Source organism: Scomber scombrus, chromosome 3 (assembly GCF_963691925.1).
Source record: "Scomber scombrus chromosome 3, fScoSco1.1, whole genome shotgun sequence".
Taxonomy (NCBI): Eukaryota; Metazoa; Chordata; class Actinopteri; order Scombriformes; family Scombridae; genus Scomber; species Scomber scombrus.
This window is the reverse complement of record NC_084972.1, coordinates 20653802-20678485: the sequence shown is the minus strand read 5'-3', so window position 1 is coordinate 20678485 and position 24684 is coordinate 20653802. Positions and strand designations below refer to the sequence as shown.

At 40.0% G+C, this 24684-nt stretch overlaps 1 protein-coding gene across 1 annotated transcript in view; it reads left to right on the top strand.

The window, feature by feature from the left end:
- Positions 1-24684, top strand: part of foxj3 (forkhead box J3) — an 80801-nt gene that overhangs the window by 9712 nt on the left and 46405 nt on the right. Inside the window, exon 2 of the mRNA XM_062415108.1 lies at positions 24171-24659. Coding sequence (XP_062271092.1) covers positions 24339-24659 — 321 coding nt within the window. The 5' untranslated portion in view covers positions 24171-24338. The remainder of the gene's footprint in view (positions 1-24170; positions 24660-24684) is intronic.

Genomic DNA, 24684 nt, shown 5'->3' with positions numbered 1-24684 from the left:
ACTCTGGCATTTTGATTTCCCTTTTTTGTATTACCACCCATTTTGCTTTCAGTGAATATCCTTCCGGTCTCTCTACAAAGTCCAAGCGTGAAATTTTGCAGTCCACACCTACGTTATCACCTATATACTGTACGCTCAGTCTGCTGCAGTGGCATGTCCTTGTTTTTTGCTGCTTGTGTGCTTTACTAGAATATTGCTACTGAACCGAAAGGAAACATAGACATTGGTGCTGCTGGTGCCAGTTTACTTTTTCTGTTCATGGTTTCTACATACATCAGGTCACACCCAAAATTTTCTTTGGCACCGTGCATAATTTGTCATGGAACCACTGATCTCACAGGAGTCACAGGACATGCAAATAAAGCCGGAACAAGCTGCAAAAATGAATTTCAATTAACATTTTGAATGCATTTCAAGGAGAGAGGTCATAGAAGTCACAAAAGCTGCACAGTGAACACACACACACAGACAGACATTAATTGTATTTAATAAACTTAACTTCTAATGATTTAAAATAACTTGATATATTGTAGTTGCAAATGATAGCGACAGCTCTTGCATCTCTATGACCGGAATCGTCGGTCATAGCCAAATCAACATCTGATCTGACGTTTGAATTTTATCTCGGGGTTTGGAGATGACCACACAGACCTCATGTGATTGTGTTTCTATTGTACGCTTCATTTCATGTATGCGTTATTTTCTGGCTGTGATAGTTTAATTTACCATAATTAGACTACAGTGTGCAACGTACATCATTTTTAATGGCATGCAGTCTATTTTCACATCAGCTTAATGTAAAGGTTAAAATCATTCACGTTTTTAGCTTTTTTTCCTCATATCTTGACTCATAATAAACACAGTGTCGATACATTGCAGCAATTACTAATCAGATTACTGTAGTGCAAAACATGCTGTGTAATGCTGTGACAGCTTGAATAATAAATTGTTTTTGTTGTTAATCAGGTAACAGCCAACAGATTGACTTAAAATACACACAAATACTGACAAAAACACAAAAAATTGCTTCGAGAGTTCAGTCTCCATAAGAATTTACTGCTTTTAGCAAATTGATATAAGAAACCTGTAGAAAAAGGATCAATGATTTATTAATTATAGTAAGCTGAAAATATTTAAATTATAATCCTTTAGTAGTTTCGATTATCTTGTGACATAAATCAGAAAAATGACCTAATAAAAAAAGTCCCGTTGGGAGTTGCATGTTTGATTGTGGGCTGTATGTTGTGGTAGCAGTTGGGTTCTTATGACGTCAACCCTACCCCAACCACGACCGTCACCACCTTTACTCCAGTGCAACCCCAGCAGAAACACTTTCAAGGTGAAACACCGAATTCTCATTTCTGAACGGCAGCGAACACATTTATTTCTTGTGGCTTTGCTGACACCTCACCATGACATCAAGAAGTGTCGAATTGATTCATCTGTATTCATGTTCATTTATGATACGCCTCACTAGGGGTTGAATGATATGGTTTTTTCAGGGCCAATACTGATTATTAGTAATCAAGGAGACCGATAACCAAGTTAGTACTGACATATATTTGCAGTAAAAATTAGAATCTTGGTGTTAACATGTAAAGTAACAAAAACTCCAACACAAAACTTTGTTGAAGTGCCTTTAAGCATATGTTTAATTAACAGAGAACATTTCAACATTACTTTAAAACAAAAAAGTGCAGGAAGCTCCCATCAGCATTTCTTATTAAATAAATAAATGAATGAATAAATAAATAAGCTCCCCAAAGTTTTCTAAAGTAAATAAAGTAAAAAATGAATAAAAGTAGTAAAACTTAAATTTGTACTGAATTTGAGTCTCAATTAGCAGTCCCATTTCAGCAGCACCAGATTGTGGTGTGAAAGCAGAGTTGCTCAGTGTGCTCTCCAGTGACCTTCTTTGCATGTATTGCAGATTGCCTTCCCTGGTGTTGGTTGAGTGTAATACTCCCGTATTGCACTTTTAGACCTTTTCTTTAGTGCATTCATCTGCAGTGAGTGTTTTGAGAAAGAGAGAAAGAGTTAAAAGTGGGGCCGCAGGCTGACATAAGCTTAACGCACGATTATGCTTCATTTATTACAGCAAAACAGCTTTGGAAAGCCATTCATTTATTTAAATATTATATATTACCATAAAACGTGATAGCAGGTAACCTGTCATTCAAAACTAGGCTGCTTCATTACTAATGATTACTATAGCTGCATATGTACAAGAGCAATAGAAGTGACTATTCAACTCTGACATCTGTATGCCTTATATGGAGTCCATGTATGGATTAAAACAGGACTTTGATGCTGTTTTATTATGTCTAAAGTCTCTCAAAGCAATATCCTGCACCTCTCTGCAAGAAACAGAGTCCGAGACAGCTTCAGGATGCACTTCAGTAACGTTACTTATCGTGGGTTGAGAGTATAACAGGCAAGAAATATGTTACAGCTCATCAATTTTTTCAAATAGATCATAAGATTGGGGTTTTGCAACTTCAGCGTTGAGGATTGTGACATTTATTGCAACTTAGAAACATTTCTGCTGCTTTACCTTCAAAACACCAGAGCTGCTCCAATCTGCAAATAGGCTCCTCCATGCACGTCTGTGGCACAGTAGCGTTCAGTGTTGATAAGCTCTTATTGGTGACGTGTAACCAATCAGATCATGCTGTGGGCGGGACATTACTCATGACCACGGAGTTGTGACTACAGAGAGACAGAGAGAGGTGGCTACATTAGAGCCAAAGTACAGTATTCTTAAATTATCAGAAAAAACCTCAATTCAGATAATCATAAACAAAGTTATAAAGTTAGGTGGCACAGTGGATAACCCCTTGGTTTATGTTGGGGTGATAAATGTAATAAATCAATTGCATTGTGCCTTATTTTGCCTTAATATCTTCAAAAAAACAGTGTTTAAATATAGTATGATAGTAGTGATAAACTTGTTTTTTCATTGTCTATAAATGTGTATGTTTTTATCCTAATAGTGGCACTTTACCGAGAATATGGATCTGAAAGTCTTGAATCAAAAATAATGCCCAAGTTCTCATTTTTTATTTCTCTTTATTTTATATCGACTTAGTAAGCCGTCATATCCTCATGAGTCATAACGCACAGAGCAGGAATTTCCTTTTTGATGAGGCAATAAATGCATTTCAAACAGCGCCATTAGACTGTTCAGAGTGGCAGGGTGTGTTTGTTGATTTACAGCGAATTTATAAAATATGGACTTGAAATATGACACATTTTCTGAATGACCTTTATCTTTCATAGTTTGCAGGTCACTGAGGCTTAGTGCTGCTTTACTAAAAGTGAGGTCTGTGGTCATTGGGGAACAATAGAGGTTAGGTCAGTAGCTTGCACAGTATAGGTCTCTCTGCCCTTCTCTTTCACAGTGACTCATGTCTGATGGCACATGATGCGGCACTTTCACCGTGTGAGTCATCCTGAACAAGAGCACCTCATTTGAAGGGAAACGAGAACAAAACTTTTATTCCTTTTTATTGTGGTTTTTCTATTTTTCTTCTTCATTTAGTGTGTGACAATTACTCATTGCTGACCAAGAAGCTGACAAACTATTTGTGTTTGTGGTTAAAATTTGCAGCGGTTAAGGAATGTGCTCGTTTATGCATTTGTGCATAGTAAAATACTTTTCTACTGTTATACCAAAATGAGGTTTGATAGTTGAAATGCCTGTCTGACCCCAGCCAATGACTCCAAACGGCTAGTCAGTCATTCATTTAGGAATTTAGTGGTTTTATTGTTGTTACAGTTATACCACATGCTAGTGGAGCGCGGTGTAGATTGCTGTAGTTCACAGAAATTAGTCATATTGACGCTTAGAAATCCCGTGAACTGCGGCGTTCTGTGATGAAACCTTGTTTTCCCTCCACTGTTTAAACTACAGGGCTCGTCAAGGCTCAGAAGCGGACCAGGGATCTTTATTGACTTCTCCCTTGTTCTCTCATGATCATTTTAGTTCTTTGTATTTATTTTTTATTTTTTTAAATATATTTTACTTTTGGCTTTTTGCCTGTATTTGTCAGTCAGTGCTGAGAGATATTCATTATATATTTTCAAAATTAGATGATTATATGATTCGGTTTAACTTTTCAAGATTAGTATTCTTGTTATATTATAACGATTTCCCTTTCTTTTCCCTTAGGGCTCCAAATAAGTTATTTTTTAATTATCAATAAATCTGTAAATCTATATTTTTTAAAATTAAAAATAGTTAAATTGATCTATAAAAAGATCTGAAAATGTTTTTCTTCTGATGAACAATCAGAAACGGATATTTAAAGAGGACATATCACACACAATTCCATGTCTGTATATTCTGGGGCTCTACTGCAATATATTTGCATGATTTACAATTCAAAAATCTTACTCATTAATGTCATACTGGCCCTTCATGCAGGCCTGTTCGCTTCTTTCATCTTTTCTTTACTCAAAGTTACAAACACACTCTTGCACACTGTTAACTTGCAATTCAGTGATTGTCATTGCAAGTTAACAGTGTGTGTGTGTTTGTTTGCAACTTTTTGATGCATTCGTCCCTCTCCATGCACCTGTCTAATGACAGTGGGTATGCACAAACAATATGATGTCATCACAAGGAGGAAGTGGAGGTCACTTCGCAAACTAAGCGCTCAGAGCAGACGGAAACCTGAGCTTTTGACTTGAAGGCAGTATTTTTACGATGTGTTTACCTTGTGTTTTCTTCTGGAGAAAAGCCGAAGAAATCACTTAACCCATTAAATGACCATCAAAATTGTTGGCAGTTAAATCAGTTGGCTAATGGATTAGACCTTTTTACTACAGTGCTAATATTGTGCAAAAAATTATATTCTATAATTTTAAAAAAACATATTTAAGAGTGCATGGTAAGACGGAGTCTTTTTAAAACTGAAATGATCTCAACATGAGAATTTGGCCATGATACAATTATTGAATTATCACCCAGCTGTCTCACAAATTTGCTGAAATAAAATCATGGGGACAGGTTTAAAGACCAACATATGCAAATAATATCGATGGTCATTGGTCTTGTGTAGGACCTCACAGAGGGACTGCAGACTGATGAAACATTAACATTACTTGTGGTCTCATCCCTCTCTGCTTAGCAGGCTTGATTGGTTATGTGCAGTGAGGGAAGCAATATGCTGGAGGGTAGACTTCAGTGTTTCAATTTGTTTCCAGCATATAGATATATTTAAACTGAATACTTTGCAGCATAAATTCTTTCTGGGGTAGTATCTTTGTGTTTATTTGTGTGCGTGTGTGTATATGCGTATGGCCCCTTTAAGAAGCCTGCATTTGTTTACTGGCTGTGTCTGGGGCCCAAAGTGGAGCTCTTTCTGTCAGATGAGTGAAGCTCTGCAGAGGCAGCCACTGGGAGTTCTGTTTCATCTCCTCTCATACGGCTCTGGAGCAGACATGCAAATCCGCTGTAATGAGCGCAGCCTGTGTGGTGGTGGTGCTGGTAGTGGGGAGCGAGGATGGGGGATGAACTCAGGAATTTAAAGTGGAGAAAGGGAAGGGGGGGGGGGGAAGGTGAGACGCCGACAGCCGTGCCAGATAGCAGAGCACGGGAATTTAAGGGGTTTAGGAGAGGGTTATGTCAGGAGTGTTGGAAGTGACAGGAAGTCTTCTCTCTCAAATCAAACATTCATTAGCCTGCTGTGGCTGCTCACTTCCCTTTCGCTGCTGAAACACTGAGGTAAAGATGCAAATGGTGCCACGTTAATTAGCCTTATCTTTTACACCAGTAAGACGTGGTGTGAAAAAAACAAACAAACAAAAAAAATACACAGTGCATGATCGTCGTCACTGTTTGCGAATGTAATGAGGCTTTAGAATGAATTCTGGTAAAAGTTTAGCATCCTACAACACTTGTTAATGTAATCCCTAGATTTGTGTTTGCATGTAACTATTTTCTAGAATTAGGTAACATGTTAACCTATCACAAGGAACAGGTATCATTAGGAGGGCCATTCACTTAATATAGTAAACAAGCCAAGTTAGCCCTGTGATGGATTTTTCCTTATTGTGGTAAATCATCCCTGCGGTTTGGCAACCCCCAAAAAAGTAACGTATTCCATCCCCCTGTTCGTTTACCTGTACTTTTTAACATACACCTACAGGCCACAGCCTCCGGCTTTACCTGACAATGAAGCAAACTTGTCTGAACGGAGAGCTGTTAGCCCGGCTAGCGTGATAGCGTAATCAGGGATACTGTCGTGCAGCCACACCACAGCCATATGAGCTAGTAATGATATCATGGTGATATATAGTGTCGGTAACATTTTTTGCCAACGTTAGATATCAAACAAATGCCAGATACTATATTGTATTAAGTTGCTTTGAGCTGTAAATCGACCATGTCTAAGAAGGAGGCAGAAGATAACATAATCTCAAAGCTTGACAAGCCCAGACAAGGCCTCTCTTCCTCCGAGCAGCCCTTGTGCTCCTGCCTCCATCTTAGACTCAACCTGGTCGGCGGCCGTCTCCTCCGCCTGTTGCTGACTGTGCAGCGCTATCGTCTTCTTTTTATTGTTTTATGGTGGGCGGCAACCAGCATTAAGGTGCATTACCGCTACCTACACGGCTTTGTTAGAATGAGTTGACATGGCATAAATACTGATAGAGGCACCATTGGTCCAGGAGCTTGTCTATTTGTTGGTACTAACCAGGCAGGAACTGGTACCAATTTAGTGCCGGTTCTCGATAGCCATCCTTACCTATCACTATAAAAAACATTTTGAGTTACAGAATCTTTCGATGAGAAGAATCACACCACTAGTTTTGAGATAAAATCACACAATTGAAGAAAACTCAGGAAAACAAGATGACTCCCAGTGTTTCTACAGTAGTTTTCTTACCCTTCACTATTAGATATAAGTTATGACGGTGGTTAGGTAAAGTGCTGTGGACACCGGTTCCTTGACTGACGTGAGGATGCAGCAGGAATATTTCACCTGTCATCAACGCTGCAGTCCGTGAAGTGTGTCATAAACCCCATTAGTCTATGCCGGGCTGTCCAATAGCTTTGCAAATGTGATTTTATTCACTCATAAAGAATTAAATCCCTAGTCAATGTTGGGATGCTTTGGCCTCGGTCTCCATCCAATAATGTAAATCACTCAGGTCTTTTGATGAGCTCTGCAGATCGATGGGAGGTTAACAGCCACTTCACATAAGCTGACACCTACAATATGTCATAGGGTCTTTAACCCTCTATAACTATTCATGGGGAACAGTGGTGAGGCTTGTTCCCATTTTGACCCAGCAACTATAAGCTCCAGGATCTTGAAATAAGGAAGTAACTCATGAAGATTAGGCAAATTACAATGATACTGGATTAGAAAGCTTTGTCTGACACAACGCACAAAGGCTAGACTTCCATCTTCAAAATACAGAGGATCTGATGAGTGTTTTTTCTGTTATTTTTTTTCTTTAGCACATAATCAGATTAAAACAATTGGCAAATAGAGTTACATCTAATTTCTCATACTTGTTTTTTTTAGAAACTAGTCAGCCAAATAACTGCTCATCAGTAACATTAAAATAATTTAATTTCTATCTCTAGTCCTAAAATTAATGAAAATGACAAGCCAGTGCTTTGTTGGTGTCTGAATAAAAATGCTGTACATATTTGTAAGTTGAGGCTTTTTGTCTGACCTGTCAGCCTTTCAGACTTCCTACACTGAGAGCAGGGACTTTTGGGGATCTGGAAATTTCAGTCAGACCACAGTTCTTGTGGTTGATATACAGGTAAAATACTCAAATCTCTCAAAAAAGCTTTATGTTGTCAAAAAGTCCTGCATGTCAATATTTGATATTAGATGAGACAATATGCATGTGTCACACCATAAATATTTTGTTCTGACATGTTTGATATTTACTGCCAGAATCAAACAATTTCACAAGCTGTCACGGAGGCTGCAGACTTATCATGGCCAAAATAATGCTAGAGCAGAAATTAAATGTCAGCTGCCCACATAGCTTTGTCACCTTCCTCCTCTGAAATGAGAGGTTCCCCATTGGAAACACCACAGACAATTTCACAATAGTAGTACAGTATCTCCTTCTGCTTGCGGCTATTGTCAGACAAAACTCTCAGATTGTTGCCTGGCTGCGTCTTCACACTGAAGGGAATTCCTGTGTTTCTGATGGGCTGGGCTATCGGAGGGAGTGCTGGGTGGGGACGTCATCGGAGTTCCTCAGGCTGTCTGAGGACGCTTTGGCCTTTATTTGCCACAGACTGACTAACAGGTTGAGTATTGCTCATCCTTCGTAGACATTAGTGCTGACTGGTGAATGAAGTCAAGGGTTACTCTTGTTGTTCAAAACAAACTGAGCATTATCGGTTTCATTGTAATAAATTAAAAGTTCAGTGTTAAGGGTTTTCCTTTGTCTACACACTTACAAGTGTTATAATAATCTAGTAGTCGTAGTGTTTTGCATATTGGAGCCTAATACATTTGATATGACAAGTCTGATAACATGGTGCATCTATGTGCTGGTGGTAAACGTCAGTATGTAAGATTTCTTATATAAGAAGCTGCTAAATCCACATGATCTCTTTTTCATCATGGTCATGTTTGATCTTTGTTTGTCTTTCTGGTTTGATTTTGACAGGCGTAAGATAAGTGTTCATGTTTATTGTTTACACCCCTTTTGAGTAATGTTCTCCTTTTTCAAATAGCTTCTATCCTATAGCATTGTTGTCACCTCTGATAAATATAGAAATATTTACTATTTTTCAACAATCTGACCAAAATCAGGACAAACTACATAAGATATGTGTAATTCAAGGCTATAAATTGTGCTGGGTGATAGATATATATCAACTTTAAATTTGTCATGTTTTGTATCTTAGTTTCTTTGCTGTATCAGAATGGCATGTGTTGTTGGCTTGCTCATTTGTGACCATATTATGCCTGGAGTGAATCCATCATTTGCCTGATATCTGCTCTTCAGAGGCACGAGTGGCTTAGTGCTCCTATTTTTGAATTGCAATCAAATCTTGTCTTGTCAGTTAAGAACTGGAAGCCAACAACTTTTGGCTCTAGGTCTAACTCACGTTTCTGCTTTTATTATGATTAATCCTGTGGATTTATGTTTACCTATTGTGGCTTTTGTGAGGCAGTAACCACATAGTGATGAATCCATTTTTTTGCCAGGAGGTATTTTCACTGCGAAGCTTAAACCAACAATGACTGCTGCTACCTCCCCCCAATCCACACCCAGATAAATAGATAAATAGCAACATTGTCTCCAGGAAACCAAATTAATTGAAGTGATGTGGACCGAGCAGGGTGAAGAGAACAGGTATAGACACCGACAGCTGTCCGTTCCACATGAAAACAAATTTGTGGTCTGTCAGACTCTGCCGTAGCAGGCCTCAGTTGCATGATTTACTCTACTTTTCTCTTCTTAATCAGTAGTAGATGAAAACCAAGCTGCCCCAAAATTTCCACGGAAGTCACCTGGAGAATGCCCAAGGAATTTATAAACACTGACAATTCCTGGTGACGTAAGACAGCGTGGGTTAAATTCAACAGCTGATTGGAGTGTCTTCATACTGCGTTCTGTGTTTCTGTTGTTAAAGTCTCTGCAGATATGTGATGCGTTTTGATTGAGCAGACAGTTGACGTGCTATATTCTAAGGATGGGACAAAAAAATGGATATTGCAACATATTACAATATTTATACATACACGGAGGCACCAAGTATCAATAGATTTATTTTTAACATAGGATCGCTCAAAATCGATTCAGCTACTTTGGCTTACCACTACCAGGGCGCCATTACCCTCCACCTCCTTATAGAGTCACTGAACAGACTGGTGACAGTCGGATAGATGGGCATTGTAGGTGTTTCTGTGTTGTAGCTGAGCTAGCAGCTCTATGAGAGGATTTCTGATGTGTGTGGGTCCTTGGTGGATATCAGTATGTAGCCGTGGCCTTTCTGTTTATTATTAACGTTACTGTTGTCACTCATCAGCACTGAATATCTTTTAAAGCTTTGGATATAGCACATTTAGTTGAAGGAATATCGTGTGTTGTGTTTACTGCCACAGAAAGGAATATTATATATTTCTTTTCTGTGAAACGAACGTACTGTCAATAAAAATTATACATAACATTGCTTATTTCTAAGTATTGTTGTCTTTCTTTTTCAGTAACAGATATTGTGATACATTGTAGATGATATCTTTGCGATATATTGAGTATCGCAGAATCGCCTTTGTTGGGATATATCAGTGTTGTGGAAAGAATATCGTGGTAGTATCCTATCATGAGTTTATTGGTAATTCCCGCCGCTACTATAACACACTCGGCTTTGTGTTTGCACGTACATTTTGGTGTGTGTGAGAGTGACTGAGTCTGAAGGTTAAAACCTGGTACTGGCAGAGCTGTCTGTTCAGCTACAATATCTTAGTAAAGCAGAAGATGGAGGTCCAAGAAAATACGAAACTACTGACCTGTGACTTCTAATCCCTCTAATTTGTTCTGTGCCATGTTTTTGTGCAACAGGGGAAAGGTCATAGATTTATGCCGGGTGGCCGCCCCTCAGCGGTCCTGAAAACCTTGATCATAGATTTCTATTTCTTGTAAAGGTTGTGCATTCAGCAGACTTGTGAAAGCCTTACATTTGTCACATACATGTTCACTCATGTAGCATTTATGTGTCTCATCTTAAAAAGCGTGTCTGAGTGAGAGTGTACATATTGCATGTTATCAGTGGGCTGTGTTATTATCTGCAGGTACAGTATGACTCCAGGAGCATTTTAAAGAGCCTGTACAGAGGCACAGTAAACCAGTGAAATGGGACATGAGGAGTCAAAGAGCAGAGCTTCAACAGCTTAATGATGTAGAGGCATCCAGCTCCGTCAGGCAGTAAACTCTTTAATACGCTGTTAATTATTTCTGAGAGATTGAATATTGATTAAAAAGCAAAACGATTTTAATTATAACCCTAGCTCTAGTGCCATCCTAAATTAAGACGATTTTAGGCGTTACGTGAGAGGAACATCTAACAACTTGCCAAACCTTGGCTATTTCAACTCGTCTTTTGAATTTTGTTTATGCTTTGTATTTTCGGGCTTTGAAAGTGGAGCGATCTGTCTGAGTGTAGCTGGTGTTGTTGCTGCACCTCTCAGCTCCCTCTCTCAGTTTCAGCTTCAGAGCTGCCAATGCTGATCCACTCTTTAAATTTGAAATTCATGACCTGATTCCTACTCTGTGTAGCACTCTCAGAACATGCATTGCCCACCCAGGTAATTCCTTTAAATCACGCTTGGGTAACTCTAGCATGGTTTCTTTTTAACACGTCTGTTGCACTTGAAAATGAGGCTCATACATGGCTGTTTCTGAAGAGTGACATGGACACATTTAACCATACCACATTATATCTGAGCTCAATAAGAGGACAACAAATCCTTTCTGGCTGAAAGAGCACCATTTTACCATTAAGAACATGCAGTATATTGTATTTATGTAGACAGAATTTTGTAATTATCATCATATTTGAACATGCCTTTCACTTGGGGTGCAATTAGTGATCTTTCTCAAGCAGTTAATCACAAATGTCTTAAATAAAAAAGGCTGCCAAAATTTCCTGAAGCCCAAATTAAAATTGATCAAGTAGCATGTTTTGTCCAGTAGAAAATGTAGTAGTTTAGTAGAAAAATCAAAGACATTCAGTATACTGTCATGTAAGACAAAAAAAACAGCAAATCTGCACAGCTGAGGATTCAAAACCAATAAATATTTGGCATCTTTAAAAAAGAAAGATTTTATCAGTTATATAAATATTTGCTGATTTAATTTTCCGTCGACCAATTAAGCGATTGTTTCAACCCAAGATCAAACTACGTTCTCTTTTGTCTGTTTTAACCACAAAATAGTTGAATTATATTCCCAGTTGGACCAAAGCTTTCCGGCTATGACTTTGCTTTGGGCATTGGCGTGAATAGCTGCTCCCAGGCAGACAGACCCAAGCTAAACTTACCTTGCTGCTTGCCTCAAACACTGGTTCAATATTTAACATTGATGTTGAACTAGCTCTAGCGAATGCATATGAGGATAGGCCCTCAAGACTGCCACCAAATCGCTTGCCCTGCCAGTGCCTTAAGTGGTCTATTTGTGATTCAGCAGCAGGATCTTGCTGGCTGCCAGGCTGGCATGGAGTCAACCTCCCAGGGGGAGTGTGTTAATGTGGGCCCCCAGGCTGTGGGACCAGGGTAATTGGGTTTGCATGGTCGGTGTCAGGGCACCCCTGCCACCTCCAAAACAAAGGCCACCTCCCAGGCAAGCTGTTAGGGACAGAGAGACAAACCCCTCTTGATCACTGCACTGATTCACTGCAAAGGCTTATTCAATTACTGGAATGCTGTATGTTTTTTGTTTTTTTTGTTGACCTGCAGATTGCACAATGAGCTGAGGGCCTTGTGCTTGTGTGTGCCCCCTTCATCTGTCTCTCTCTGTTCCTTTATGTATATATGAATCCACCCCACCAAACCCACATTAATATGTAAAGTGGCTGACTGCTGAGAGCATCTCGCTAATATCTCTAATATGTAACACTGCTGCATTTATCTACAATTTCTCTCTTGGTTTGACAGTGTCTGCATTCAGAGGTCATAAACCCTGTTGCTTGCTTTGTGGCCTCTCCAGACAGCCTGTAGCGACTCAGTTGATCCACAGCCAACTCCCAGATCCTCCTCTCTGATCAGCCGTCCCTCTGCCTGGTCTGCCTGCCCGCTCCCTGTCTGCAGCAGCTGGATGCGTTTTCTCTTTACCACATGCTTAAAAGACCTCCTTTTGTTTGGCACTGACTAATAAGACAAAGGTGTCTCTCTTGCCTTTTTAGGTTCAGTGGGTTTAGAGGAACTCGGGGTCTGGCTTTGCTTTGTTGACAACTCTCTCTCTCTCTCCTCAACGTTTAACTGCCCCACAGCCATGGTTGCATTGCGCCCCCGATTGATTGGCAGAATAATTATGGACTTTGTTCAACCACAGGCGTAGTGGGATTGAGGGAGTAGGGGAGCAGAAAGAGCATGTATACCATTTTTCTTTTTCAAGAGTACAGCTGGAGAGGTCTGCTTGCGTGCATTTTAAAAAGCAACTTCAACACAACATAGCCCACTAATAACACTGACGCGTAGATTGCACTGTAAAACAAAGACACTCTTGCACAGTTACTGTTAGCAGCGAGGAGGCCCGGTTGACGACCGGCTCAGCTGTATGCTGCAATAAGCTGAACAATGTGCTCATCCGCGTGAGCGGTGAAGCGATAATGGACAGATCCTAAAAATGCAAGTAAGGACCGGGTTATTAATGCTTTCTTCCTGGGAGTGGTTTCAGCGGAACCATTAAGCCTTTAATTGAGAAGGAAGACTGACATTAAAAGCTGTTGCCTTGGTATTGCTTTTACCTACTTTTTGTATTTTAATGAAGATGAGGCTTAGGGTAGTTTGCTGCATGATTACATTGCAATCACAATGCTCAGACACACTGCTATTTTAGTGTGTGAGATCTCAAAAATAACTCCTTAAGTCCTTTGCCTCCAGGGCTGGAAAAAGTGAGGAGTCTCCTTTTGACTGAAGGGCAGGTGAGCAGAGTTCCCACCCCTCCCTTGTTTATCTCTCTTGCAATCGCTAGGAAAACAAGGGCTTCTCCCACGCTGGATATAAAGCCGTTGATATGGAAGGTATGACCTGGGTTTCGGTCGAGAGTAAAGATGCCAAAGGCTTGTTACCAGGTTACATCACTGTTGTTGTTGTGAGTGCGTGTGCCAAATCTTCAGGCATAACAGAGGGAGCACGCTTAGCGATTCCCCTCCCTTTTGCCAAGTTACCATCACACTACAGGAAGATTCTTGTCATAATAAGGTGTCTTTCTCTCTCTCTCTTTGTCTCTCTCTCTCTCTCCCTCCCTCCCATTTAACATTCAGTCGTGTAAATATTTATTGTGGTCTGTTTGAATCCTAGTGACATTGTTTTTAATGCAGCATTCATCAAGTCTTCAGTTCTGTGGTAGCACATGAGGCAGTACAACCATCACAGGTCTTAATGGTTGCGTCTGTGTAGCTGAGCAGACACATGCTGTTGGAGTGTTACCCGTGACGGATCCATGACTGCAGTAAAAGGGGATTAATCGCGGAAATTGCAGATAAGTGCAGGAGAGCACTGGTCTGGTACCTATCAACAGTACTGTGTCTGCAAGTGGGAGTGCGTATGTGAGCTGAATAGCCTACTCTTTTCTCAGAGAGGAAATGATGACAGTAATGCACAGGTATTTGAGGGGAAGTTGTTCTAGGTAGACAGCTAGATATTCTAGGTAGAAAATAAAAAATAGGCTAGCTGTGGTGGGATGTTACATAATAATATAATATGTTTGTATGTGTGTAAGTGTCATTTTGTCGACATATGAGTTGAAACAGCAAAGTGGAAACTCAAAATGGCACATTACAATCTACAAAAGAAATTAAAGTAAAAATACTATGATCATTACATTTATTAAAAGCAGCTGTACTTGGTGCCAGTTTACTCATCATGTATTGCAAGAGTACACTGGCACCAAGTATTTATTATGATATACGGCCAAAGCTAACTGATTCAGGTGTGTTGAATAGCTAGTTCACTCAGATATCTGGTCACTGAAAGTGATCCCAGAGTAACATAATAATAATGGTAATAATAATACCATGCTTTATTACTAAACTATGCTACCTTACAAAGCAGAGCCCTTAACCCTGAAAAAATTAGTATAATTTAATTCAACACTAAATCACTGAATACAGAATGTGTCTCTAACCAAAAGCTTGTTGTGACCAATAAGGGACATGATCATTTGGAAATGATCACATTGTTTGAATTGATTTTTAACTGTAATCATGCTAATATTTAAACTGGATTGCTTGTATGAACCAGTCTTGAATTGTGTACATACTGCAGGTCTGTTATACATTTTATTCAGCAGGGATTCAACCCCCATTTAAATAGGTACATTATTCTATTCGGACAAGTCTTGCATACCAGCTTAGGCTGTATGTAAATTATGTTATGTGGCATTTATCAATTCAGTGTGTACGTGTCCCTCTAAAAACAAACATTTAGAAAATGGTAGTAAATGGGCTCAAATCTACCAGAACAGGTGAAAATCAGATTATAAAATGCTATTTGCAGCACAAACATTCTGGAGTTTAATCATACATTGTTTTATTTATTATTGCTTTCAGGGATTCAGGCTGATCATTGTAAACAAACATAAGGTCTTGGGTAAATATGTTGTACTTACTGTTCATACACACGGTCAGCAACTGCATATTTATACAGTACATGCCCCTGCTAAAAAAGTGCAGTGTTGCAGCAGTGTTGTTTCTACACAGATTACACACGCTGAGCAGCGTAGACAAAAGAAAGGGTGTTTACTCCGGCGATTGGTAATGTGACAGGAATCTGTACCTTGTTCACCTTGAAGACAAGATGTGAGTTACACTAAGTAGCTTTCCCTCTTAAGAGGAGTGGAAATTATGGCTGAGAGTAACAGTTGATTTATTCCTTTGTGTCATCCCTATAGGCTGCTGCACTGAGCAAAGACACAGTGACACAGGGACCATGTCAAACAAGCCACGCATTTAGTCCACTTCTTTCATCCATGCATTTTTGTGTCCCTGTATTCATTTAGCTTACAGGTAAACTGATTTGGCTATTCAATCACAGCATGAATTAATTCAGTCGAGTTTATTGACCTTACTTTATTAAACAGAAACGGCAGATGAAAACATTAAGTGTGCTTGCTGTCTGTTTCGGTTAGGCTACTTATCCTTGACTAACATTTCCTGTGGGGTGTCATGCCATGTCTTTAAATGCTGCTCCCCACTGGGAATGTGCTGCAACCAGATTTTTGTACATGTGTTTTTCTCTTAACTGAGAGGACATGGATTGTAGTTCAAACAGTAAAACCAGCTTTATTTACCTTTTTTCGTTTTACCTACTTCCCTTTAGTGTGCATCCTCTACTTCTGCTTCAGTCAGTAGTTCCCTTTGTCTTTTGCGCAAAGCTAGAGAGCGAGAGAGAGACAGGGTGTTAGTTTCATTCATAAGGTGTAGGCTGCATTTGACTGAAGAGGTGGGAGTTTATTTTAGGGTATTTTGGATTTCGTGGGTAGTTTATCTCAAATCTTGTAACCAGTTCTTCTTTCAGTCATCACAGATCAGTTCATTGTAGATGTTCATTTTACACTTTTGAAATCTGAAGCAATTTTTTATACCAAATATTCAATAGGAAAGGAGGATACTGTAAGATGTCACAGTTTTAACATTTCTAGTGATCCTAGTGACAGTTTTGCATCGATTTTTGATGTCCTGAGCTTCACAGCTTCACAACAAAACACAGGATATCAGCATTTTTTTATTTGTTTTAAATGAACCGCTAACATAATTTTAATAAAAGAACAATTGGGCATGTTTGCTAAGATGGATTAATTGTCTCAGCAGGTGTCAGGTCTTTTGCACAGTGATTTTTATACTGTACAGTAGACTGCAGTGAAAAAACACATTCAGCAATTTAGAACAATCCACTGTATCCTCTGAAAAAAGCTCAGCAGTATCAAAGTATAATGTTACATCATTCTGTTGGGACAGGTCTTACAAACAGGCTTTGGCTATAAATACTGTGGTATGTGGCATTGGCCAATGCTGTGTATGTGCTCCTATGAAAATAAACACACCGATTTTAGTCAACAGGCTCAAACATGGTACAACCTTGCAAAGATGAGCTATGTATTAGCAACACACATTTTGTAGTTTCACTATTTATTGTTTTTCTTCACATTAATAGTTTTGAGGGATACTGCATGATCTGCAGTGTACTTGCCAGTGTCTACCCAGTCAACATTGTCATCTTGCAGCAGGAGATGGGGAAAATGTGTTAAAACATGGTGGCAATTTGGTAAAAAGTAGAAAGAGTAGTCTTTATATCTTTTGTAGTAAATGTTAACTGTTAATTGCATTTACCATAAAGCATCAGTCATGCAGATGACCCCAATACATTTAAAATATTTCTCACTGAACACAATTCTTAACATAACATCTGTATTGCACACATGTTACGTTCTTATCTTTGATTACATTAGGACACCAGATCATTCAGATTCGTATTATAAGAGTGAAAAAGCTTAAGATCTTAACTGAATTTTATTGAAGCAGAATAATTTAGTTAGTACAAATTGCATGCTGCACCTGCACGCTCTATTTAGGGAGACTGTTGATTATGTTTGGTCACTGCTGGCCAATAGATCCTTCACAGTAAAAGAACTGATGCAATGAAATGTAATTACCATCGGTTAGCATTAACCACCAGTTTGTGTCCCATCACGCTTGTAACTGTAAACAATAACGTAGCTGCTGTCCCTGGTGATAATGTTGCATTTATGTGGAAGTTTGACACAGTAAGAAACTGTAACACTAAGTTTTGTTGCAAGCCAAAAAACAGAAATAAGACACACCACAAAATTACAAAACACTTCATGTGGGCTTGCTGCATCCTGGTGTTTGATATTTACAATACTTAATTAAAATGCCACAGTATTCCTAATTCTTCAAATAATTATTTTATCAATTTTTTGCTGGTTGCATCTTAAATGTGAAGTGTTTCTGTGTCATACATGATAAAAAAGTAAATATCTTGATCAGATGAAACAAAACATGTGCCAATTTTATAGACAAATGATTAACTCAGAAAATAATCATTAGGCGTAGCTCTGAAACTGTTGCAGTAACCTAGAATTTTAAAAAGTCCAAGTATTAAACATGTGTTATAATATGATAATTAGATAAAATATAACCATATTTAGACATGGGAACTGTGAACCCTAATGTCTCGGTATGAGAATTTTGTCATAATGTGATTTTGTAAAAATGATAATAAATGATGAAGCACTGTACCCAACAGGTTCTTTGAAAGCTGTTTTTCTAATTTAGGCTGCAGTAGCACACCAGAGAAACCGCGTTGAAGCAGACCAAAACCCCCTGTGTGAATGAGTTTGAACCTCAGCATGAAAAGCCTATGCTAAAATTAAAGTGGTTCATATGACATTTGTCTGACCATGTCTGAAGCGAAAGTGTTTGTAGCTGGTCTGAATGGCGGCAATCAAAGGTGATGTAAAAAAAGGGCTGGGGGGAGGGAGGGAGGGAGAGAGAAAAAATAAAAACACAGATCTTGAACCCTGCTTACTTTCTCCCCTTCACACTCGGCTAATCGTGGCCGAAAGTCTCTGTGATTGTTTTCTGTTTCAGAAAGTTGCAAAATTATTGGACGTAGCTCTCCCACCGCCGATGTCGAGATAGTGTTTGGGGACGAGGTTTTCAGATGCTGCTGGATCATTCAACAAGTACTTAGTTTGAAGCATACTGACCCCATTACAGATATATACATACTGACTCACATACAGACACTTAAAGCCTCCATACTCTTAAATAGAATTAGATTAATTATCTGTTGATCATCTTACAGTGTTACGGGTTCAACGCATCCGGACCTCCCATGTGTGTGTGCCCCAGTTTTCCCCATCCTCGGCTAGTCCTTCCTCTTTCCATCACCAGCCTGCCCCATCAATCACTCAAAATGATAAAAGCTGCTTCAAGTAAATGCCAGATTTAATCTGAGCAGTCCACTTCTGTGTCTCCAGGTAGTAACGTTAACTCGTATGACAGTTTTCTCTGAGCTTAACTGAAATAACGTTAACTTGATTGAGACACTAGAATAGTGCTTTCAGGATCTGGGCTTACTGACTAGGCTTACTTAGTTTTTTATTTTCATACATTCTTTATTTTTGGCACTACACGTAGGTAGCTTGACTGTGTAGTTGAACAAGAGGCCATTTGGGTGGCTGCTAGTGTGTGTTTGGATTCTGACAGGAATTAGGGTTTTATTTCATTTCTTTCAGCTGTTTCCAGCTGTAGTTTGTCAGTGGGAATCTGTTGGGTTAGGAAGTGTGTTTTTTCTTTTATAATAATAATAATAATAATGACTTCGATTTATATAGCGCCTTTCAAGGTACCCAAGGTCGCTTATGATGATTTATGATTTGGCATCACCCATAGTCTTTCCCTTTGTTCCTGACTTGACTCCATTTTCTGTTGGTTACTCCCATTTAACTATTGAGTAGAACTTTTGTCATTGCGGTCCACTGAAAAATATATGGCAGTGCCTGCCTGACTACATCGGCAGTGTGTTGCTTCCCTTATTCCTAGACATCTGCAGGGTTGTAACACATTATATAAAATGTCGAAGACAGTAATTACCATTCATGGTAACAGTATCACTCTTGAAATATTAATTTCGTCCTCGTCATGTATTGTTAGGGGTACTAAAAATTTTAAGTGCTTGTTAAGTATCAATTTTGCAATAGCAGACATGAGGAACAGCACTGATTTTATGACGCATTTCCTGACTTGCGTCTCCGCAAGCACTTGCTTAACACAATGAAGTGGACGTAATCTGCTATGTTTTGTTGAGTAATCTGTGGTTGTTACTCAAATCACTGCCTCATCGGAAATTCTTGAATGAAAGACGACCTAGCACATATATGATAACCACACTGTCAGGTTGATCGAGCCATGTCTGTCTTAGGTGTAGTGGAAGTCAAAAGTGGCTTAGACTGCGCATGTGTTTTTGACAATGTAAAATGCAAACTGTGTTCCAGGTCGCTGAAAACAAACGTTTAGGAAAACTTTTGGCTTGTGACGTCAGAGTGTGCGCAGTTATCTCCTTTGTTTACATGAGGCGACATTTCATGCAATGGCAGACGTGGTCAAAATAGCTAGCCTACCGGAAATAGCTTCTTTTTTTTCAGGCTTCTGATTGACCAACATGGCTTTTGGGTCAGGGTTATATCTCCTCCTGTTGGTTTGGCATGCTCTTGACAGTGTTTTTGGGATTTTAGAGATCTTTTTTAAAAACAGCGGTTGTGGGGATGGGATCTTTTTTTGAGAAGGAAGGAAAGAAAAATACCCATGTATGTCTGGACTAGGCCTTAGTAGCTGAGACACAAAACATAATCACTGATTTGCTGTCAGTGCTCTGTTGGCCGCAGAAACGTTGATGAGTCCTGTCAAGAACTTAAATTAAGATGTTTCAAAAAGGCTTTCAATTTCTCATTCAGAATTAAATCTGCCATTAATCCCCAGAGGATAAAGAAACTTTGAGTGTTGAATAGAGAATGAATTTGACCGTTCATTTCTCACTCTGAGCCCTCGGAAATACTCTCAGTGCTCCATTCTTTTAAAAAAAAAAACCAAAAAAACAAATTAAAGTTTAGAGAGAAAGAAAGTTTTTTTTTTTTTTTTGCAGCGTCGACAGTGACAGAACCCCATTTTTCCTAGAGCTAGATCAAAGCAGCTCCGTGTGTGTGTGTGGAATCACAGTCTGTTCCCTTTGGGCTCGTAATCATAACGCCTAAACTCGCGGCCCCTTTCGATGCAGACACTGTTGCCACTTCTGCTCTTTCCTCAGCCTGATACCAGCATCATTGTGCCCTTCTTGGCCTCCCCTGCTGCTCCATCTTCCCTGGCTTGTCTTCTCAAACTCGTACAGTCCTCCCAGACACGGCAGCAGGCTGGGGCATGTCCCTGCTCTGACTGTCCCGCTGCCTGGTAGGTTAATGAAGGCAGCAGGGGGGCCGCCTTACTGCCTGGCTGTGTTGCGCTTCATCATTCCTGCCACAGCCCAAGGTTCTCTAATTAAGACACTGACTTTGCCCTGCAGATTATGTAGCAGCTGGATCATTAGCGTGGAGGGTCAAATGGCATGCATCTCCGTGTAGCGGGGCGGAGCGCCTTTCATCAACCCTTGCCTCTGTCAGCTCACCTCCGGCAGCCACCAGAAGGGTCTGCCTGCTTTCTCCTCCTTGCTGCTCCCATTCACACCGAGGGTTCTGTGTCAGGGGAAATGCTTACATCGAGGCCATCAGAAGTTAACTTTTATAGATACTTACACTGAGCTGCCAGTTATCGGATACACTTACAGTAGCTAAATCTACTGCAATCCAGTACAACAGCTTTGCTATAATCTTTATGAAGATTATCTTCATCTTTTTCAACTCTGTACCAAAGGAATGTAGAAACAATAAAATCCATGGTCATTTTCTAGTCTGCAGTTTGAGTTGCTGTTGAATTGTTTGCTTTAGACTAAAAGGTGTTGAAAGAACATTAGATACACTTAAAGCGGGAGGTGACACGTTCTGCATCGGCTAAACAAAACAATGCACTGTCTAGTTAAAAAGCACACATTTTTGCAACTACTTTATATATTGCTTGTTCTTAAAAGAAATCATTTGTCTCAATGTTGGGAACAAGCAAGTGATGTCTTCATTACAGAGGAGTAGGTTAAGATTTGTAATTGTTGCTGAAATGTCAGCTTTTTATGGATTGCTCTCTGTAATGTGAGTAGAAAGCGAACGCTATTTGTATTAAACTGATGCTAAGCAGTAATGGTAAATGTTTAATCACATGTGCTACAGACTCAACTGTGATCACTTTAACATTCACAGTGAGACAGAAGGAGCTTTATTTAAAGGTGTGCGTTGATAATGAATTTGGGCCCTTTTTGAGGGATGTTGCAGATATTCAGTTAGATAGGTAAATAGGTAAATATTTGCTATCTAATTTGTTTTTATTTGTATAGGCTGCCTTTTGAAGAGGAAAATTACTGCAATTAGCTGCCAGTGACTCACCTTGATTTCAGTTACAGGGTGGAGATATTTCGTGTTTGAGTTGTTTGTCTTTGTGGGGATGAGGAACTGCTCTCCCATTTGGCTGACTCACCTGTTGGCAGTCAGTTAAAAAGTCTGCTCATCTATCTGTCGGCTCAGGAGTGCAGAGGTTAGGAGTTGCCTCGAAGCTTTTGGTGTTTTCATCAAGCCTTCTAACCTGTGAACAAACATGATCCAAGTGTTAATGAAGGCTAACGCACAGTGTAAAAGGAAGGAACCGATTGCTTTTTAAGTGAACAGAGAGAAGTGCAAGCCAAATCTGTGTTCTGAGTAACAAAAGAATTGAGAGGTGGCTGTAAAAAGTATGGTGGGTTCTTCTTGAAGGAGAGAGATATTCACACTGGGAATCAAAACTACATCTCCAAAAAATTGCATCTTTACCATCCATCTTTATGCTCAGTGTGTTTAAAGCATTCTTTGTTTCGCCAAAATATGACTAAATGCACCAAAAGTAGCATATTTGACCGTAGTTTGGCAAAAAATATGACTGTTTTTAACATGTGGATGATCATACAGATGGATAGAGCAGGGGTTAGTCATGCTGCAGGAGTGGTTTGATAGGCTTGTACCTTTTGGTGTTATATTTCTTCCATTAAAAACCTCAGTTTTTTATAGGTGACTAAAGCTGCTGTTCTCCTTCAGTGAAGGAACTGCTATATTTTCACAGTATTCTTTCGAGACAAAGGGGGTAAGCATTTGATACTCAAAGGATAGATTTAAGGTGGAGTATCACTTTGAAATAAAGGAATGAAATCGAAGGAATACAAATGTAAATGCATTTTTCATCTGAAAAAAACTAAAACCTTAATTTGAAACTGTACTGTGCCTTATTAAACCCAACAGTGATCAGAAAGGAAGATTTAAGATGGAACAGGCAGATGTTTCACTCCATTAATGATCTCCCCTAACTGGATTTGGTCTGTCCCTTCTCAGAATTCTGTTTGGATATATAAAAAATGCCTTCATCATCGCTATCTGCCTGTCTACACTGATAGCTAACCCCTGCTGTGAGAGATCAATTGAAAGGGACAACCACAAACTGCTTGTGACCAACTGCAGCCAAAGCAGTTTGTTTCTGACTATTCCTGCTGCACCTCATATTTACAGCAGACACCCATGGGATTGTTTTTTAAAATGTAGGCACCTCCTTTTTTAGTTGCTGCTGAACTAAATTTCAGACTTTAAATACTTGCATGTGAACTGTACCAATAGATGAAATCTCTCAAAATATTTCAAACCTTTTTGAAAAAGTTTTCAACAAAGACTTAAATTATAATAGAAAAAAGAACAACTGCATTTGGAGTCAATTTCATTTTAATAAATAAAATTCAGCCAAAATATTTAAGATTGACCTGAAACAGTGTGAAAATGTGTGTGTTAAATGAATTGGATACTTTTCCACGTTGCACATAAGCATGTGGTATTTGACCTATTGAGTGTTGTCAAGACTGTATTTATTCCTAGCCTGACAGCCTCAGTGCACACTCAAGCACGCACACACACACACACACACACACACACACACACACACACACACACACACACACACACACACACACACACACACACACACACACACACACACACACACACACACACACACTATCACATACAACTTGGTAAGGATTCCTCAATCTCCTTCCTGTTCTGTTTTTCACCCTTTGCCAGGTTACCGTGTCATTCTGCCCAGTTTTTTTTTTTTTATTCGCAGATGCCCATGTTCACCTAGGTTTGTAACTTTAGGCCTTTCTACTCTGCCCCTCTATTTTAAGACAGGGAGGGCAGTGTGCCGAGAAGGACAGAGAGACAGGCTTTTGCAGGCTGCACACTGCACAGCAAGGCAGACACGCACAGGGCCGAGGACGCTTTGCAAGACGACACTGGCTGGCTTGTTTACGGCAGAGGCTCAGTTTGGGGTGGGGGGGAGGGGGCGAAGCGAGGAGGCAGGCAGGCAGGCAAGCTGGAAGGCAGGGAAGAAAGGAGAGGGGGTTTACTACCCTCAAGAGAGTCGGAATTCCTCCTGAGCCATTCCCCCATTTGGCTGGCAGTTGTGAAAACAATTGCCTGGCATTTACTCTCTCTCTGTGCAGATGGAGTCCCAGCTATGAGTCAGCTTTGAGAGCAGCAAGTGGTGGAGAAAGTGGTGGGCTTGTGATCTCCAGCGAATGCACAGCGAATATAAGCAGACCGTACAGAGACACTTGGTTTTTGATGTACAGCGAGCTGTTCACAGTTGCCTTCTCCATTACATTTCCTCCTGTTGCTGTTATCTGCAGTACTGTTTATATACATATTTGTTATTGCAAATGTTTAGTTGGTTGTTGTAACAAAAAACAGTTGACTGATAAAGACACGTCTGTCTCCTCTTTCCTCAGAGTTCACCTAGAGAAGACGCCATGCTGATGTCCTGAGCTGAGGGAGCCACGATTATATCCTCAAGCCGTCAGTCGTCTCCATTTGTTATTCTATACCTGGTCCTCTCTCCATCAGTCACCGAGCTCCAACAGCATCCACCGTCACCTCCTGTCCAGCCTGCCGTCACCATGACGTCGGAGCTGGAGAGTAGCCTGACCTCCATGGATTGGCTTCCTCAGCTGACCATGCAGGCGGCCATCCGCAAAGCGGACGCCCAGAATGCCCACGGGCCTGGCATGGGCAAGAAAAGTACCCTACTGGATCCTAACACCACGCTGGACCAGGAGGAGGTGCAGCAGCACAAGGATGGCAAGCCGCCCTACAGTTACGCCAGCCTCATCACGTTTGCTATCAACAGCTCGCCAAAGAAGAAGATGACACTGAGCGAGATCTATCAGTGGATCTGTGATAACTTTCCTTACTACAGGGAGGCGGGCAGTGGCTGGAAGGTGAGAGAAAAGAGACATCTGGCTT